At 39.2% G+C, this 20,660-nt stretch overlaps 1 protein-coding gene across 6 annotated transcripts in view; it reads right to left on the bottom strand.

Moving 5' to 3' along the window:
* Window positions 1-57: 57 nt before the first annotated feature.
* Window positions 58-20,660, bottom strand: part of GAS2 (growth arrest specific 2) — a 135,673-nt gene continuing 115,070 nt past the window's right edge. For all 6 annotated transcript variants that reach the window (XM_084893995.1, XM_084893997.1, XM_084893992.1 and 3 more), the window contains exon 8: window positions 58-5,681. In XM_084893995.1, the coding sequence (XP_084750121.1) occupies window positions 5,463-5,681 (219 nt within the window). In that variant the 3' untranslated portion in view covers window positions 58-5,462. The remainder of the gene's footprint in view (window positions 5,682-20,660) is intronic.

Below are 20,660 nucleotides of genomic sequence, written 5' to 3'. Positions count from 1 at the left end.
AAACTGATCTGGTTCATAGGTTGATGACCAACCACTGAGCCATACCAGCCAGGCACATTTTTTTTTTTTTTTAGTATTTCTATTTAATATATAATAAGCTAAAATAGAAGAATCACTGTATATTTAATTAGCTATTGTGGTTGCTAACTCTTTTAGATGGCAAGACTATACCTTGAGCCCTAAATTAGAATCTGTAGATACTGTCAATAGGGACTAAATAGACCAGCTTATTTGATTTACAGAAAGGAAACAGCCACTCTCTCGTTATATTACAATATATTGTGCATGTTAGTTTTAATGCGTATGTTAGTTTCATTGTATATGTTAGTTTTCCGATGGTCTTAGGCGACCCTGCTAGCGGTTCTCAACCTGTGGGTTGAGAACAGCTGCTGTAGAGCCTAAGACCATCAGAAAACACAAATATTTACATTACAACTCATTAACAGTAGCAAAATTATAGTTATGATGTAGCAACGAAAATAATTTTATGGTTGGGATCACCACAACACAAGGAACTGTATTAATGGGTCGCAGCATTAGAAAGGCTGAGAACCACTGTTTTAGAGGATTAGTAAGTTTTGTTCATAAAGGATAGTGAAATCATTGGGTTGCATTTTAGAAATAAAACTTTGACTTTATGAATATGATTAATTTTTCCAAGGCTGAAAGAAAAGGGGTCATTAACATCTGAAAGGATGTAGAACCAGATGTATCGTCCTTGGACTGTACAAATCCTTCCATCTGTTTTAATACAGAAAGAACGATTTTATCTTGTATTACACCCTAAAGAATTACCATGTGGGTTAGTGTAAACAAAAGGTCTACATCTGGAGGATACTGACCTATTTCCAAATACCATGCTTATTTAACTGTTGAACCACGCATGGTAGGCTGGTGTATTGCTTTATGGCACAGTGGGATGTCCTGCTCCAGCCAACCATGACCCACCTCCATGACTTCCCCAAAACCACCTACGTGACATGGGCTAAGGGGAGATACTCAAGTGTTAGGAATAGTGTCACGAAGGATAAAGGAATGGGGAACACTAAATGCCTGATAGGAAACCTGACTAAATTACTACTAAAGAAAATGTGTTCACACGTACAGATGCAACCAGGCATCTCCTCATAAAGTTATGCATCACTTCCTAATGAAAACCTTATTTTGTAGCCAATTTACCATAATTCATAGTTTAAATAGGGAAACATAATGCTTAATATGGCACCCAAACACCCCAAATTAGTAAAATATAAATATAACAGTAAAATGCACACATGTAACTATTGTGTTAAAATATAAAATGTCTAATTCACTGCTTTCTTATTCTATTAGTCACCGAACTACATTAATATGGCTGGTAACAAAAAGTTGTGTACTATTCCATGGCCTCTTTGTTGACACAGTGCATGATTTTTAAAGCATCTACATGTTTGTAAAGCATCTACACTTGTTTTGCCAATTGCATTTTCTCACACAATTTTCTGTTATAAATTCTGTATTGCCATACAGGGATACAAATATACATTTTTTTCCTATCTAAAAATTGGCTTTGGCTCTCTCTGTTTAACAAAATTTTATCTCACTACATCATAAATAATTCGAACTTGGGTTAGTGGTTAGAGAAAACTCAGCGATGCTTTCATCTCTCTGGGATTAATGAGAACAGAGCTAAGAGCTGTTTGGTGTGTTCATACAATCCCTGAATTATGAGGAGGCATGTTTCTTCTCCAGTACTCCAAAGAAGAAATATTATTAGTCGCCCCTTTCCTTAGAGAAATAACACTGTAAGAGGTCCAGCTATCATCCTTGGTGTACCCAAGGAGCATTTGGCATAAAACTTGAATTTTCTTTTTCTCTTCCAATGGTTGAACTTGTTTGTTTGCTGAGGAATCATGCTGTGCCCTTAGAAGAAAGAGTAACTTGTCAGTTTTAATTTGAATAACTTCTGCATAATTAACTCCCTAAGAGGTCAGTAGGTATGCATGCCTCTCTGTGTTGAGGTTTGAGGTGGATTCCCTTCAGCATCTCCAAGCAAGCATCTTAGATGCCCATGACTACTGTGTGTGCTTTAAGTTGGCTCAAATGTGGTACTGTGACCATTTTCTTTAATTTTCTCAAAAGCCACCGGCGCATTTGTGTATAGAGCAGGCTGAAAACAGTTCTGATTTCACAGAGACATTTTTGCCCAAACAACTCAAACCCTTTAAATTTCTCATATGACATAGCATTTTATTGTCTTGTCCTTCCTCTTCTAAATATGCATCATCTTGCAAACATTGCCTCCAAATATGGTCATTGTGGTTTAAGAACTGAATGTTCATCAATTGCTTGACCTAGATATGATATTTTTATTATTTCCTGAATTGCGTTGTCTATTCTTGTAGTACCATACTCCAGTTGTGTAGTTTTGAGTTGATGTCTTCCAGTCATAAAAACAGGTTTGAGCAATCTGTTGTAAGTACTTCAAACTTATCTCAAATGGAACTAATTAGTTCTACACAGAAACTGGTTCTCTGTAGGCTATTGCTTGGAATCTATTTCATCCCATAAGTTAGAAGTCAAAGAGTTATTCTAAATTCCTCAATCTACCTAATAACTCCTAAGGTACCATTTTCTCATTCTAAATTTTTTAGTTGGAATTTAGAACTATTTAGCACAGATTTTAAAAAGAATATAAAGTGTCTCATGTAGAAAATTCCTACACATCTACGCAAAATAAGATAAATGAGTTAAGCAAGTTTGCAGAATACTAAATATATGAAGGTCAATTCTACTTCTTTTTGAAAGCTAAAATAATAATCTGATAATTAAGATTATTCCAATCATAGTATCAAATATGATAAAAATACTTAGGAAAAACAAAAAGTAGAAGATCTGAACTAAAAACTACAAAATGTTGCTGAAATTGTTTTTTAAGACAGTGAGACATTGCATGTTCACTGGGAGAATCAATATTGTCAAGATGGCAATTCTCAAATTGCTCAATGAATTCAATGCAAAATTCCAGCAAGGTTTTTCAAGGAAGTTACAAGATAATCCTAAAATTTATATGGAGATTGAGCATGTACAATAGCCAAAACAAATTTGGAAAAAAACAATACAGTAATTTTCACTAGAGAGTAAGAGCCATCTGCATTTGGCCATTTCATTCTAAATGTGGTCTCCTTGTCCTTATTCCTGGTATAGAATGCCATCCAGCTAGCAGCTATACCCCAATGTCATTTATCACTGTGTTCTTGGTGACACTTAAATGATGTGATATAGGCAAGAGGAATGCCACTCCCCCCAAACACGTTCACATCCTGATTTCTGGAATCTGGGAGCATGTTACATTATATGGCAAAAGATATTTTGCAGATGTGATTTAGTTAATGATCATAACATGGGGAAATGATAGCGGATTATCTAGGTGGACCCAATCTGATCACATGGATCCTTTAAAGCAGAGAATCTTTCCAACTTGTGGTCAAAAAGATGTAAACAAAGAAGCATCCTTGTGGGATTCTGTTGCTTGCTCTGAAGACTGAGGAAAGGGGACATGAGCCAAGGAAATCAGGCAGCCTCAGGAAGGTAGAAAAGGCAAAGAAATGGAAAAAGAAAAGGCTGACACCTCAATAGCCCAGGGAGACCCTCTCATACTTCTGACTGCAGTTCTATCACAATACATCTGTGGTGTTACGTCAGAAAAGAAAACAAAATTCATGAAGATTCATAGTTTAGTTAACCTAGATATTTTTAACTAAATTAACAAAATTATGTTTAATTATTTAAAATATGTTTATAGGAAGAATTTAAGCACAGGAGTAAGTTTTGATGGAAATAATGTTGCCAATTACTATACAGGAAAATACAGTGTTTATAATAGTTGAGTAACATAAAAATTCTATCACTCCATATCTGTCTTATTGAGAGCACAATCGTTCACTGTTCCAAGGTGATTTCATTTCCTACAAAACTTTAATTTTTTCCCCCCAGAAGGATTACTACCACTTCCAGCAGCACCAAATCACATTATGCCTGTTAACAACTTCCCTATTGTGTCCTAATATAAAGTGACGGGAAAATTTGCCTTTGGGTGGTGGGCACACAGTGCAATATACAGATCTTGTAACATAGAAACCCACGCCTGAAAACCTCTATCACCCCAATCGATTTAATATTTTTTAAACACACAAAACAACTTCCCTGTTAACAGGTTGTGCCTGCTTTGATGAAATCGGTCATCGGGCAGACAGATACTTCCTCCCTGACGTTTGTTGTTGAAAAATGAAATGACAAATGAACTCCGACTATACTTATATACGCAAGGCAGCAGCACTTAAGGGACTACCTATGGGAAACCTAGACTCCGCTTAGATGAACACACACCATCATTCAGCTGCCCACAGTAAAGAAGTACTGGCTACCGAAAACTGGACTCTTCCTGTAATTCAGGGAAGGATGCCCTTGGAAGATTATTTTCATTTCCGAATGAATCATTGATATTGAGACAGATAGGTTTTTTTTTCCAATGTATCTCTTTAATTCTTGAATCAGCAAGGACAATATTTTGCTGTTGATGGGTACAAAACAGCTCTGTCCTGGGGATACAAGGGTATACATAAGTCTGTAACATTATTAGCTACAGTGGATTGACTTTACTAGACAGCATAGCAAAGTAGGATTAACTAAAGATATATTTTAATAAGAATGCTTTCCAATAACATGAAGTCAATGAACATTTGTACAATTTACTCTGTCAAAATATAAATGTATGTCAGCTTATGTGTGTGAGTGACACTGTCAGCCTCAACACAGCCATATTTCTTCGGAATGTGTGGGGCGATCCATAAGCCATTCTCTAGTGGGTGTTCTGGAAACTTCCAAAAGTACCCCAGATACTTGGGCATAGGTAAGGGATAAACTTTAAGGCAATCTTCCAAGTGAATGTAAACTTTTCTAAATGTGGCCTTTCCAGCAAAATTTTACTACTGTGAATACTCTGTTCTTATTGATAGTGCTGTTGGATGTTTTTAGTAGCACATTATCACACTCACTGTCACTTTTTAAAAATCTGGCAGTTAAAAAAACGTCTGGGGTGCTTTTACTCCGTAGACATAAAGCAGGCACTTTGTTTTATCTAGAAATCCTAAAAAAAAATTTCTTCTTCTAATAACAGTTGTTTTATTCTCTCACTAGATTTGTATTTCTAAATACTGTATTCGCCTGTTGAGAAGTAATAATTTGCCTCCAGTTTGTCTAATCTAAATCTGAGTTTAGAATGCCTTTTCATAGGTCATTTTCTACTGAAGAAGCATGAAAATAAATAGTGCTACTTTTTGAACCTTTCTCAATAGGATGACACTTTCCTGTGAGTTACACCTTTATTCCAAAGTGATTTTCAGAGCATGTGCACTAAACTGACTACCCTGGAGAAGTGGATACAGGCCATACGCGAGTCCCCTTGTCCTGACCGACTAGTTTCACTTAATCTCCTTCTTGGCCTTGTAGTTGGCCGAGACCACCAGGTAATTGTCTGGGTTCATGTCCTTGAGGGTTGGAGATTTGCTCTGGACGGGGGACGTTTTGCCGTCCACACGGGAGATCTGCAGCATCCGGCAGGGGTCGTGTTTCAACAAATACCCCGCGAACGTCTCCCATCCTCCTCCCACGCGGACCATGACGTGCTTGTTGTGCAGCATCTGCAATGAAAGGAGAGCGAACGTGTTCAGTTTTGAGGGTTCGTACAGTCTCTCGAGTCAGCTCTCGGGTCTCAGTGCTGTCCCTGCGTTTGATCTGTCTTGTTTCTCATGCCCGGTGGTCTGTCTGCTGGGGCCGCACAGCCTCTCAAAGAAGCTTCGTTTTCCCATGCGAGCGGATCCGGGGCCAAGTCCCAGACCCCCAGCCTCACCCTGTGAATGAGTCTGTATACCCTCCCTGGGTTGGTTTAATGTGTCAGAAGTCTTCTCTCTGACACCTGATATCCCTTCACAGGCTCATCTCTGCCCCCCTTCCCTGCTACTGCCTCCGATCAAGGTCTCATTCTCCCCACCAGGGTATCCGCCTTTGAACCTGACTTAAAAGATGACGGAGACGTCTGCTATTGACTATAACACTAATAATCACACAAATATTTGATACCAAAGAGAACTGCAAATGCACTCCGGAAAACGGAAGTCTTCCGAGGCAAGATGTTGGTTTCCTTGACTCCTATTCTTCCTCGTTACTTTAGAACACATCTTTTTAAGAAAACTTACCTTCAGGCCCAGGAGCCGTTCAGAATTTCTGGTTAACAGGCCCACAGGTTGAAAGGGTGAAGAATGTGTGGTTCTCTCTCTCTCTCTCTAGCAAAAGCATGTCAGCGTCGATTGAGGTTTGGCATGGGGAGCCACAGAGTTTGAACTTGGCATCAGAAAATGTAAGATGACGGGGCAAGGCGGCACCATGGCCAGACCCTGCTGACCCTCTCCACTGCTCACAATGTTGTGGAGTCCTTCTGGCCATGCCATCTTGGGAAAGGACGGAACTGTGTGAGGGGGTCTGGGAAGTTGTTCTATTTAAATGTGTGTGTTGACTTGCGATCTGGACAGCTTTTCTCAGAATGTGTCTTGGTCTTTTTTTCCCCTCCCTTTATTTGAAAGACCTGTGCAATTTTCTTGTGAATGTTACCGACTGAACAGCACAAAAGTGAAATATTTAGCTGACTTTTTAAAGTGGAAAATGCCAGTTCAGCATCCACTATCCCTAAACTTGATGCTCTCTGTCTTTGACTCCAATCAAGCTGGGGATAAATTGTGTTCATTTACTGCTTTCATTCACCTGTTGAGAATCAGATGGACGAAATCCTTCTGTATGCCCATACCCACAAAGTCCTGCATGTGTGCTTAAGGGTCTCACAGACTCCCAGAAACCCACCCACGGACTGAAGCTAAGAAATCCCAAGTCATGGTTGGCACGAAGCTGTTTTCAAAATCAAATAACAAACATACTGAGTTATCAAGAATTAAAACTATTAGACTCATGAGAGTTCCATCAAGTAGGGCCACAGGTTATTCCCATGTAGAGTATTGGAATTTTAGAATAGACACGTATTAGGAAACACAATCTAGCCAGGAGTCTTTAAACTTATTTTAGCTTCGGATTCTACATGTTAAACAAAGGCTCAGGGGCAGCCCCTGAAAGATAAAGCAGGTACAAGGAGTCAGGATTTGGCTTTTAACTATTTTGCCTCCCCTCATGCAGTCCACAGCACCATGTTTTTGTTTTGTTTTGTTTTGTTTTGTTTTGTTTTGTTTTGTTTTCAGATGAAGACACGGAGGCCCAGATCTTTTATGTGATTTGCTTAGAATAGGACCCAGGTTTCCTGACTTCCAGTCTAGTGCTCTTCCCACAACAGATCCTCTGCATATATAAAATTCCTCAGGGCTTAACTAGGCCATCCCATTCCCAGTCCCACAGTTCCTGTGTGCGCCTGTACTGCCAGCTTCCAAAACTTGGAGTCGCTGGAACAAAGGCTGGTGTCAAAATCCTACTTTGACCCTTCCTCCCACTGTTCTCAGAGAGTGGCTTTGCCTATTGCTGAATTGCTGGCACCTCTTAGCCCTGAAAATTACAGTTAGAATTGCCTCTAAACATCCTTGGTATGAATATGCCTCTGGCAGAATGACCAAGTTCATTTCAGTGGGAGGCCATTTCAACTGGAAGAATCCTTTTTAAACAATTAGTTAACACTTGGAAAAACAGTAAAAGAAATGTTTATGTGCGAACTCTCTCCAGAATGTAATAAACCCGTAGCTCCAAGCAAAGTGGATCCAACATGAAACAGTCATACTGAATGTGCATAATACAGGAATTAAATGTCTGCTCACCTCCTCTTCCATATCCTTCCTATAGATAATCAGCAACCTATAATTTGCTAAGAAAGTCAGTGGACCAGGAGAAAACAATCTCAAGCCTGGGAATAAGGACTATGGGGTTCAGAGCTTTTTAGAAGTCCCCTGCCTTTTTGTGGTATGTGGTCAGTCTCAAGAAAAAAATTTAACACCCACTTTCATTCATCTCTCTAAACAAAAGCCCTCTTGTTTAACCCAAAAGCAAATCCACATGCTATACACCAAATCTCTGTCAATCTTTTCTCCCTCCCTACCAGTGCTTGCCTACAAAACCCAAATCTTGGATCAAGTGTAGAAATTGTCCTTCTAAACCAGGGGCAGCTGCTGAGCTCTGCTGATGAACTCTTCCCAACCCCAAAGCCAATTGCAATTCATTCTTTTCCTTTCTGTTTTACTTGGCTCCATGTCCTAGTCCTCTCTTTTTATTCTCACATGTACACTCTCCATTGTCATCCATCTACTGATGGCTTCACCTTTATTAGGCCTGGCTTCCCCTCTCTCTCTTTCACACACACACTCTCTTTCTCTCTCTCTCAGCACCTTCACTGGCTATTTTACTTCAATCTACATTTATCCTTTTCTCCACCTGTCTAATTACAGGGGGGGGGGAAAAGTCTTTCTGCCCAAGGTCAATTCCTCCCCCTCCATCACAGCTCCCATTGCCACTCATGCAGAACCTTGCTGCATGGAACATCCCCTCTCTCTTCTCACTGTCCAATTTATTGGATAATGGTCCATAACCTTCAGGAAATAAACATATTCAAGCCTCTCCCACTCCTGTCCAAAGCAAAACTTTTCTTCTTCCACCCTGATGCTCTTAAACAGCTTGTGCAAGTTCACTCAGCAAATCAGGGCAGAACCGGAACACGGATCCTTTGGTTCGTTATTACCATACCCAGTTATTCTGTCAAACTCCTAGATTTGGTTTTTCATGTCTGTCTGCTTAATTACTTGTGATAATTCATCACAGACATGGAATGGAACATTAATGTCAGAAATAGTCATAAGCAGCTTAAGCAAATTAAACGCTCATATAAAATGATTTATAGTGTTTATGTTCTAATAAACCCTAACTAAACATTGAATTTTAGGAGGTTATTCCCTATCAGCCCTAATTATTTCAGAAATAAGCATGTGTCGAGGTAAGCATGTGCCAGGTATCTGTTGGCATAAGCAAGACTGGGCTTTGATTCTCTGATGAAGGTACACCTTACGGCTTTTTTATTTCTGATGTTTCATAATGTTGAACAATTTTGTGTTCTTCCTTCCAAAACATAACTCCTCTTCCCTCCAGTAGCCTCAATGCACTTGTCAATTGGGTATTTAATATTGATTTTCTATGCTGCTGTTGGTTGCATTTCTTCTTGAGTAAAGAAAAGTAAGTTAGAGTTGCTACAAATCTTCTCCAATGCATGTTGCAAACAATGTTTTTTGCATGTTAGGTCTCATTTCTCACTATGCCCCTGGTCCCAACAAATGGAAAGAGATTCCTGCAAATGACAACATCTCTTTGGGGGCGGGGGACACAATAACAAAAATCTTGCCTCAGTATTTTTCCCAATGGCCTTAATGGTGTTCTGTAAGCAGATCTGGGCTGTTGCAAATGTTGCAAACATTTTCTCTTTGATGTCTCTGATTTCTTGCCCCGAGAGAAAAGAATCAATCTGCCTCAATGTTATGTTTCTAGTTTTTTAGTAATTTCTTTCAGTTATGGGAGGAAGCATTCCCATTCTTATCAAAGGCATTTTGTTTAATGACTTTGATCTATACTAATGCTTATTTATGTGTAGTTTTCAAAGAAGGCCTCTTCCTATGTGCCAGCAAAAAGGAACCTTTTTTCCCTCAGTTGACATAGAGTCGTAATATTAGAGGACATACTCAGTGCCAGGTAATCCACAAATATGCCTTGAAAAAAAGAACATAAAACACACACACACACACATACACACACACACACACACACACACACACACACACACACACACACACAACATTGAGATCATTGGCCATATTCTCCTTTCATAGATGTACAAACAGACAGAGAAATGGTCACAGAGGGGTTCCCCAGAGCCAGGCTAGAAATCACATCTGCTTTATTTCCAACCAAGTACTTGGATTTACGACTGAACTATGCTAATCCAAAAAGTATTACTTTAAAATGAACCCAATACTTAAAGGTGGGTGAATCTCTTACTGACCCAGCAGTGGTTTATAACCTCAGATAAGTAACTAGATTTAATGCACATTTTGTTAGGCCACTATGTGTTGACCCAAAGCCTGCTTTCTATAATAGTTCCACCTTTCAATCTTATCTTCCTGACATTATAAGATAAAAATTGTCTCACAGCCAACAAGTGCTATAGCTCACCCATATACTTAATTCAAAGGAAAAAAATAATGGGTTGCAGGGGAAATAAGTTAATTCACTCATACCAACTTAGATCATAAAAATGTAAAAGGAATAGAAGTGGTTAATCAATAGCTTCTTATAAGTCTGATATCACTGTGGTATCAGGGGGTTGAGTACTCTGGCTCTCATATATAGCAATAGGATTTCAGAAAAGAGATGTTTTCCCCATAATTATGGAGCTGGAGAGACAGAGTAGAATCACATTATGTATAGTAGATATAAGAGCTTAAAGCAAGAAAAAGCAGGTCTTTTTCTTTTCTTGGGAAAATAATTAGTCTTTAGAAACAAACACCTCAACTTCATTTTTTGTTGACAAGGCACACATAGCCAATGTTTATATAGATCACAGGTTATCCTAGGTTCTACTAAACAAGAACAAATACATTTGTCTCATAAAACAACCAGAAGGTATTGTGGCTTTATTGGTAATGTATTTGATTTTTAAAGTGATCAAGCTATATACCTCTATGCTATTCAAGCTAAATGCTTCCTGCTCCTCTCTGGTAGTTTTCCTCCATTAATTTCCAGCAGAGACCTGCTTGGATGTTCACATCTGTCCTAAATCATAATCCCTGTGAAATGCTTCAGGTGTCAGGACAACACTGACAAATCTGTTTCATTCTGGTTCCAATCTTATGTCGGTGACCTTGAAAACAGAGACAAGCAGGAGTATCTGCCGAGTGCTCTGAATACCAATGTCCTTAGACCCTGAAGATGTACAGCTTTCCAGCGGGTGCCCTCATGGTCTCTCACACTCCCCTGATTCACCCTGTAGTCCCAGGCCAGAGTGGTCTTTCTATAGGGAAATCTGATCATGCCACTGCCTTGCTTAAACACCCATGAGTGGTTCTCTGCAGAGTTTCTCAGCTATTTTTATCTCCAACCCACCCGAGGAATAGGACTCTATCCCCACAAGAAGCCTGTGGCAAAGATTCTGGGAGAGCAGTATTGTGTATGTGTATCTGTGTGTAGGGACTAGGTGGAATCTGCACCTCCAGGTGAGGGCAAAAGAATACATAATTTGGAGAAACAACCCACCAGCAATTCTGATACCCCTCTCCTACCTCTGTCCCACCAAACCCCTTGAGAACAACTGTCTGACACACCAGGCACTTCATGGCCCAGCTACACTTCCTTCCCTCCCTGATTTCTCTCTATGCCAGAATGATCACATACAGATTTGCAGCAGGTTGTGCATTGCACACCTGTGCAGCTACTATGGCTCTGTCCATGCCACCACCCTCCAAAGTACCTACCCCAGAAATATTCTGAACTCCTTGGAATCCCCTGAAAGTGTCATACTTTTCTGCATGCAGAAAAATGCTCCTCATTCATCAGGTGAATTCAAATGAAGTCCCTTCCTTTGGCCATTCAACATATATTTATTTGTTAAATGCCAGGCAATGTTATTGTGATATTTCATCCCTAGAGGGCCCAGCACAGTGCCAAGTATACAATGGGCACTCAGTAAACATTTGCTAAATGAACGAACAAACAAAGTTAACACCTACCAATGCTTCACCCAGACATCAATGCCTTTATGAAATACTAGAGGTCCTGTGCATAAAATTCATGCACTGGTACGGTCCCTAGGGGCTGATGGCTGCCAGCCTGTACTTCCTCCTTTCCTCCAGCAATCTGCTGTTGCTGGGCCCTCCCTTCCTTTTCCCTGTTAGTCCCACCCCCTGGTCAAACTCCCAGGCAAACTCCAGGTCTAGGGGACAAGTTGCATACTACGCTTTTATTATATAGAATTTTTGTATTCTCTAACCTTTAGATTGCCTTCTTTGAACCTTGTGAATTTCCTGCAAAGTGCCTTAATACTTTGTTGCCTTATTTACTTGTCTATCTTTCTCTAACTCCCTGTAACCTCTTGAAAGGATGGCATCGTTTGCATACCTGTCAACAATTGCAATATGTGATATTGTATATTTTTGAAAGATAAGAAAATGGAAATGAGGAAATTATTTGTCTTTAGAAGATGGAGTGAAAAAAACTAGGAAGTGAAAGATAATCCACATAAACTATTGTTTAGAGAATTGCTTCAAGGTAGCTTTTAGCTCAATGAATGAATGAATCACATACAAAAGGAAAAAAGGGAGAGTCTATTGCAAATCAATTTTTAAAAAAATGGACAGGAGCCTTGGCTGAGTAGCTCAGTTGGTTAGAGCGTCATTCCCATATGCCAACGTTGCAGGTTTAAACTCTGGTCAGGGCACATCCAGGAATTAACCAATGAATCCATGAATGGGTGGAAGAACAAATCGATGTTTCTCTCTCTCTCAAGTTAATCAATCAATAAAAAAATTTTAAATGGACAGGAAAGAGAAAAAGGAGAATAGGGAAGGGAGGACAGAGGAAGAATGACTCCAGAATTAATTTATGATACTATTCTATTGGTGATCTTCTTCACAAGTCCTCATTACACCTGACATTTTTAAAAATATCATTCACTATAGTGACAAATTACTTAGTAAAAATGTCACCTCACTCCCTTTTTATCTTTTAATTCATAAGTGTTTGGGACACTCAGCACAACTCTAGCTCTCATTAAGTCCTTTGCAACTTAGCTGACCACAACTGCTCACATTTCTGCCCACTCTGCTAATCTCTCTCCAGCTAGCCATCCTTTTGAGAGACAACCATCTCTGGCACTGATTACCTAGAAGAGATACCCTACCCTAATTCAGATCAGTTCAGCCTCCTGGGATATCATATGTTTCCTAATACCTCCTTGTCAACCCTGTTCGGTGTGTTTTTACAAGCTATCATAACTTGAGTGAAAATATTGTCTTTAGAATGCAGGCATCTGCTCTCCAGAGAACAAGTGTTAAATTATCTGATAGGAGACCAGACTCTGTCACCATCTAATATTATGCTAAAATGGCATATGTTCAAAATTGGGCAACTGGGAATTCCTCTCTCTGCCTACGGGACCCTGCCACACGGAGAAGATGGCAGGTGTTCCATCTCTAGTTTGCCATGTTGAAAGCCTGATGCCTGCATTTTTCAGGTAAGTGACCAGGTTACCTATTCCCAGGGCAACTGAGGCTCCTTTAACCACAGCTGATATGTGCACACTTGTTTGTCGTTATCACTAGCTATTTGAAATTATAAAGCATTAAATATTACTAAAATAAATAATAGTTTGGAATTATTGCATTACTGTTCATAAAGCATGTTTCATATCTACTGTCTCCTTTTTATTTCCCTAACAGTCCTTTATTGACGATGCCTTTTTCTTAGATAATGCTTCCGAGGGATGGCTTAACAGTAACCATTTGTTTTGTCTTTACCAGACTGCCTAAATATGGTTCCTACTGACTAGCTGTACAACTCTGAGACATTTATTTAATCTCTCTATACCTCAGTTTGTCATCTGTAAAGTGATTATAACAATTCCTTCTTCTAAGAGTTGTTTGGACAAAGATATCAATATTTGTAAGCATGTAGCAAAACTTCCTGGCACATGATACTCAATAGTAGCCGGCCATTGTTGTTGTTATTATTATTAAGACAATAATATTGTTGTTGTGATGATAATGATAGGCTTCTTATAGATTTTATTTCATTTAATTCTTGGAGGAACTTCAAGTGGTTTGCATTATTATCTACATTTACAGATGAGAAAACGGTAGCTCAGAAAAATTAAGAAAATTGCCCAACATCACTTACCTAGGAAGTGACAATATTGAGATTTGAATATGACTCTCTCTGACTTCAAAGACAATACTCATTACTACTCAACTATACTTGCTAAAGGAGCTTTGCCAGGGGTCCTGGTTGTCTTCCTATGGATAACACTTATTCTCTTGGGAATATATTTTGATATTTTTGTGATGTTTTCATTGCCTATCATATTGCTCAGTCTGCACATACCCCAGCCACAGATCAAAGAAGATCTTTAACATATGCTTGGAAGAATATATTTGAATTTGGACCTGATTGATTCACCCAAACCAACAAAAAAATGTTGAGGGGATCATAGAGGGGAGAGATCCCTGACAGTCTGCAAAGTACTTTCTCTGGTATCATGTCATTTTGTTGTCACCCCTGCTCGGTACTATTCCCATTGCACAAAAGGAGAAATAGGCTTAAAGAGTTTGAGTGGCTCATGAACACAGGGCAAGAACACAGATTTCCTCTTCTGATTCCCAGTTTTGTGATTTGGTGTCTTTAGTAATAAAACATACATTAGGGCAAAGGTAATCCCCAAACTCTCCTTTGAAGGGGGAACTACTATAGGACCCAACCTCCCAACTGGAACGGGGCTTTGAGTAGAAATCTCTGGCTACTGAAGCTGGTCAGAAAAAAAAATAAAAAAATGTCTGGACTGCTTTTGTTGTTTCTCAGGAAGTTCACTTCCCAGTCTCCTTGTAGACTAATGAATCTTAGTAGCTTCTTTCTGGAAGCAAACATGAGTGAGAAGAGTGGCTAACAAAAGAATGTAAGGATTGACTGACAAGAGTGCCATTTGCATCTGCTTGGAAATGTCTGTAGGAGCACCTAATTCCAACAGCAGCTTAGTTCTTACCTCCTCGCTGTGTAAGACCCCCATTTCCCCAGCTCTGCACCAAATAAAAGTAAGGTGCCTTCACCACCATCTACCAGTGGCATCACTTCAGACAGGGAAAGCAAAGTTATAAATATTTCATAGAACACTCAGCATAGTGAAAGCAATGAGGTGGAAGAGGCTGGTGCTGGAAGGAACAGATTCCCAGAGGAAGAATTTGTAGCTTGTCTGATGGAGACTAGAATTCATCCACCCCCGAAACATTAATAACTATTCAGGAAGGAAAGCTGGGATCCGAGGGGCAATGAAAACTCATTTCTTCCTCCCATCAAACGTTTGTTTAATCCAGCCTGCACTTCTATTCTTTCTTTTACACACTGATGCCAAAACCAGACAGACAGGAATCAGTCCTCAGAGGGCCACATGTTATTTGTGATAATGACACATGCCAGCGATTTCCAACCTGTGTCGTCTCGGGTCCTGAAAAGTAACAACATTGTCTGTATTCCAGACACTGGAAAAACTATTACTTCCCTGTCGTTTTTCATGTACCTTTAGCATATTGGTAAATCCATTAAAATGGAAAACAAAGTATTACTCAGATACATTCAGATCTTTTTATTGACAAAATATTGGAAAACATAAGCTTCCTTCCTCTTAAAGTTCCAATCAAATGAAAGGCAAGGAACAAACATGTTATAAAACCATAGGACAAAGGGAAATTGAGAGGATATAACAGTAAACAAGATAGACAATTTTAGAATATGGAAAAAGAGATGAGTCAAAACCAACTAAGGGTGAGGAGAGCTAAAACACAAAGCCTGGAATGATAACTGCCCAAAAGAAGGCAATCATGCCTGGAAACAAGAGGAAATCTAGGTGTTAGAATCACCGGGTACTTCCATCAGGTGAGAAGTGCAACTGAGAAAAGGAGAATCCATTGAAAGTTGGTGGAAGCATCAGTTAGTGATAGATCCTCCCTTCCCCAACTGATGGATGGAGTATGACGTAAACTGCACCTAAGGATGGACATTCCTGAGCACCTAATCAGGCACCTTATGTGTACTATACATTGAACCACCAACCAGCACCTGCCAAATCCCTAAGTCCTCGATTTCTTGGGAGAGAAAAAATTCACCCAAATCCAATCTGTCCTCACCATATGCACTGTTATCTCCCTAGTTCCAGGTTCTTTCATCTCACCTGGATGACTGCAATGACCTTCTAACTGCTCTTCCTGCATCTGCCCTTCCTTGCCCCTCAGTATATTCTCAACAGAGAAATGAGAGGGATCTTGTTAAAATAGAAGGCAACTCATGCTACTACTTACTCAAAACCCTGCAGGCTCCCCACATCCAACGGCCTCCAAGTTCCTGTGCGGTCTGGACTCCCGTGACCTCTCTGACTTCCTGTCTCAGCACTGGGCCCCCCATATGCTCTGTTAAAACCACATTGCCTCCTTGCTATTTCTCAAACACTCTAGCCATGCTCCTGACTTGGTGTCCCTTCTGTCTAGAAGACATTTTACCCCCCAGGTAACTGCACAGCTAGCTCCTTACCTCCTTCATGTTCTTGCTAATCTCTCTCCTTTTCAATGAGGTTTATCCTAATCATTCTTTTAAAAATCACAATCTCTGCTCCTGGCACCCCCCATCTGCCTTATCTGGCCTTACTTTTCCTTCTTCCACCCACCATGACATTTGCTACTTTCTAAGCTCTACAATTTACAATTGATGTTTACTCTTTATATAGCATATTTATTCCCTCCTAACTAGGGTTGCCAGATTTATTATATAAAAATACAGGATATCTAGTTGAATTTCAATTTCAGGTAAACAATGAAGAACTTTCGTAGAATAAGTATTTCCACTACTGTATTTGGAACATACTCATTCTAAAAAGAATTGTTGTTTATCTAAAATTCAAGTGTAACTGAACACTATTTTATTTTATCTGGCAACCCTACACACACACACAAATACATATACACACAAATATAAAGTCCTCAAGGGAGTCAGGGATCTACCGTTTTGTTCTCTGACATATCCGCGCTCCTATAACACTGCTTTTTCATTATATATGGTCAATAAATATGTCTTAGATTAATGAATCATCACACATGTTCTCAGGATGACCTCTGCAAAAGCAACAGAATAAACAGCTAAAGAGGTATGATCCAGGAAATAAGGGTCCAGTGTACTAACATGTTAAGGAAACTCAGGTGACTCAGTGAGGCCAACCTGAGGAAAAGGGAGATGTGGAAGGACCAGAAATGAAACTGATAGATGCACTGGTGTATCTTCCGGTGACATCACTGTGATGGCTTTTACAGTTCTCCAAGGGGATCTGACTAAGTGCTTCTTAGTCAGACTTAATGACAACAAAACAAGACATTATTGACTTCAAAGAAAATAGAAATGGTTATAAAAGGAAAAATAGTTGTGGCACACTACAATCTTTGCATGATCACAATGAAGTAAATGCTGAGTATTGATTTTGAGGCATTTTCTATGGTATGCTCACAAGCTCCAAGGTAGCTATGAGTATACCATAGGAAATGCCTAAAATTTAAAATGTCTAAAATTTAAAAACGAAGATACATCAGCATAATTGTATGGTTTGAAACCTTGAAGATGAAAGAAGCAGCTATCAGAGGTGCTTCCAGGGAGAACTCAGAAGAAGGGAGGGGAAAGGGAAGAATCAAGTTTGCTCTTTTGGATCATATATCTTATAGCACCATTTTATTAATGACATACATGAATTTCTTTATGAAAAGTAAAGTCAAAATATTCAGTTCTTCTATTTAAGAAAGCAAAAGATAGAGAAAAGGTAATATCTTAAACATCAACATATATATATTTCATCATCCATAAAACAATTTATTGCTATAAAAATCATATTCTTCTTTGGCAAACTAGCAGTCAAATTCTCATATACTTCATTACATAAGGATGTAATTTTATCTGAAATCACTGCAAAATTAATGATCTTTTCCCCCCACTTGGATATACTTCAGGAGCAGTGTACAATGGAAGAGTATTCAGACCCTAGGTACCTCTGGGCTACCTAAATCTCAGATGCATTTTCTAACATTTTAACAGTGCCTAATGGTTTATTTCATTTTATCATCTAATATTACTTTTAAGTTATTTTCATGTTACACATATTTGGATTTTTCCCAACACCAAGCAAAATCACCATGATATCCTCAGATAAGACTGTGACATTAACTTTGCTTTTTTGTACTGGTTCCCTTTAGTCATCTCCCCTTTCCTATAACATGTTCTTGACTCTGGAACAATCATAAGTCTTGGCATTTCTCTTCTAGAAACTTTCTAAGATCATGATCCCTTGTTCTTATTTCTCCTTACACCCTAATAAAATCCACAGCCTCTCCAGAGCTCCATCACAGTGGCCCCTGTGACCCTAACTAGCTCCACAAACCTTCTCAGGCACCAAAGGCTTGCTCTCCCCCTCAGTTTCTCATGCTGTGTGAACAGATCAAGAGCATAGAGGAAAAATATAAACCAATCTCACCTCTCAATGCATATGTAAAAATCTTACTAATTGTATATGGATTTTTTAAAAATCTTTTGTCTTTATCTCCCCACACAGCTATTCTTTGCTACACATTGTGAATAGATTGGTTTGTTCTGAATTAAAAAAAAAAATTGTTGAATGTTCTATGTCCATCATTCATTTTCCAATATAAGTAGGTGAAGTTTAGAAGCTTCCAAACTGTTCAGCCTTCATAAAGACCAAGTCCAGAAGAATTAAACAATTCATAACTGACTGTGTCTATCCATTCTTGCTTCAGGGACTGGTCATATGCTTACTTATAAATGAGCCTTTTGTTCCCTGGGGCCACTCAGAGGTCCCTGAGGGGAGGCAGACACACACTGTCTTGGTAAAAGCCACACATATCTAAAGCTCTAGGAAGTTACCACCCAAAGCTGCCCCTCAAATCCACGCTCTTTTCAAACACAACCTCACAAAGCTCCCCTCGTGATTTTTCAGGCTCTTAAATTTACTTTCACCTTCAAAAATTCTGGTATCTCTTTCCTTGTCAAAGATTACACTAAAATTTTCACCAGCCCATCTTCTATTTTTATCTACACTAATAAAAGAGAAAGATGCAAATTGACCATATCTTCATGATGCCCACCAGCCAGCTAATCAGGAGTGAGTATGCAAATTAACCCAACAAAGATGGCAGGATAATTTGCATTCACAGGAGCCCAGTGGATGGGGGCGGGATGCTTGCATCATTGCCAGGGTGACAACACAGGCATTTTGTGCCACCCCAGCAGCTCAGGGCCTCTGGGCAGGGTGGGAAGGTGGAAAGGCAGCTTTGGGTCAGAGCAGAGGCTGTGCTGGCAGCCAAGGTAAGGATGACCCATTCTGCATGAATCTTCATGCATCGGACATCTAGTATTTCCATAATTTTCTATCTCTATACTCTAATTTCTGTTCATGTTTTTACAAAGTTCTTTATATGTATGGGTGTATTCATGATTTTATAGTTCTTTATAGTTCTTCATGTATGTGTGTGTGCATGTATAGATGTGTTATATATACATGATTAGAGAAATAACTTACATATATTTATCCTATCTGATACTGATCTATATACATCAGTATATATCCCTGTGTCTTTTCTTCCTTAAGAGGAATACTGTTTGACTAACTAGGGCCTGGCCAGAGCACTGGAATAATTTCCTATTTGTTTATCTGTATAGTCTAACTCTCTCAAATGACAAAATCCACAGAACAAATCTTCAGCCATGTGGGTCCCTTGGCCACTTCCTTTTCTCCCCTCAAAAGCCCATTGCACATGATAAGTTTGTACAATAATTTTCACATATCTGGGTGACTTAGATGCATAGCAATATCTGCTGGTCACTAAGAAACCATAGTTTTTCAAGTAAAACACCATCCTGTGTCCCTCTTTTATAAGTTAAAGAATGATGTCAAGGATTAACAATACCCACTTTTCATTCACTCATCTAATCTATATTTCCTAACACTTTGTTTCAAATTCAGCTAAACTTCCAGTAGGGTACTTGTTTCTATAAGACCTTCATACAGACTCCAGTCCTAACTTGCTAACCGGAAGGTCTCCATTCTGACAGCACAATTGACAAACCCACACCACATAATGACTATAGACAGCTACCTTCTGAAATATACAAATGACTGAATAAAGGAATGAATAGATTGGTTGAATTTGCTTACAATTCACTAGGTATTACATCACTTTTGTCATCAATTATTATAAACTCTAGACAAATAAAAAATGATTTAAAAAATCACTAGTTTATGTGCGATTACCACAGCATGCTCTTACATGTGTGATTCTGAACTTAGCAGACATGTGTCAATTTCTGGATACATTTTCAGTTCTCACTGGAACCTGGTAGGTAGAGGCCACATATGCTAATCACCCTCCTACAATTCACAGTACCCTCCACAGAGAATTATCTGGTGCCATATGTCAACAGTGCCGGGTTTGAAGAACCTTGTTCTATACCATAGGACTGCTCATACAAAGTAAAGTTAAATCGAAACCATTCCTGTAAGAAACATTTTAATCATTTTCCCTATCTCTGCTGTCATTGTTTTCCCTGTCACCTGAGCTCTCCTTTCAGTGTTGTTTTTACTCCAACCAGATTAGTTAACATGTGAGACACAAAATATTTTGCTGTAGGAATAATAACAGTGATATGTAGTGGCTACATAGGGCAGCAGTGCAGTGCTGAAATGCGGACCAGAGGAGGAAATGTACACCATTTCATGTTGCAAAGGCACCATGGTGCCTTTAAGACAGACAAGCCATGTGACAAGCAAAACGCCTATAAACTATTTC

Source organism: Pipistrellus hanaki, assembly GCF_964339955.1.
Source record: "Pipistrellus hanaki genome assembly, chromosome: 9".
Taxonomy (NCBI): Eukaryota; Metazoa; Chordata; class Mammalia; order Chiroptera; family Vespertilionidae; genus Pipistrellus; species Pipistrellus hanaki.
The sequence above is the reverse complement of the archived record's forward strand: the minus strand, read 5'-3'. Positions and strand labels throughout refer to the sequence as shown.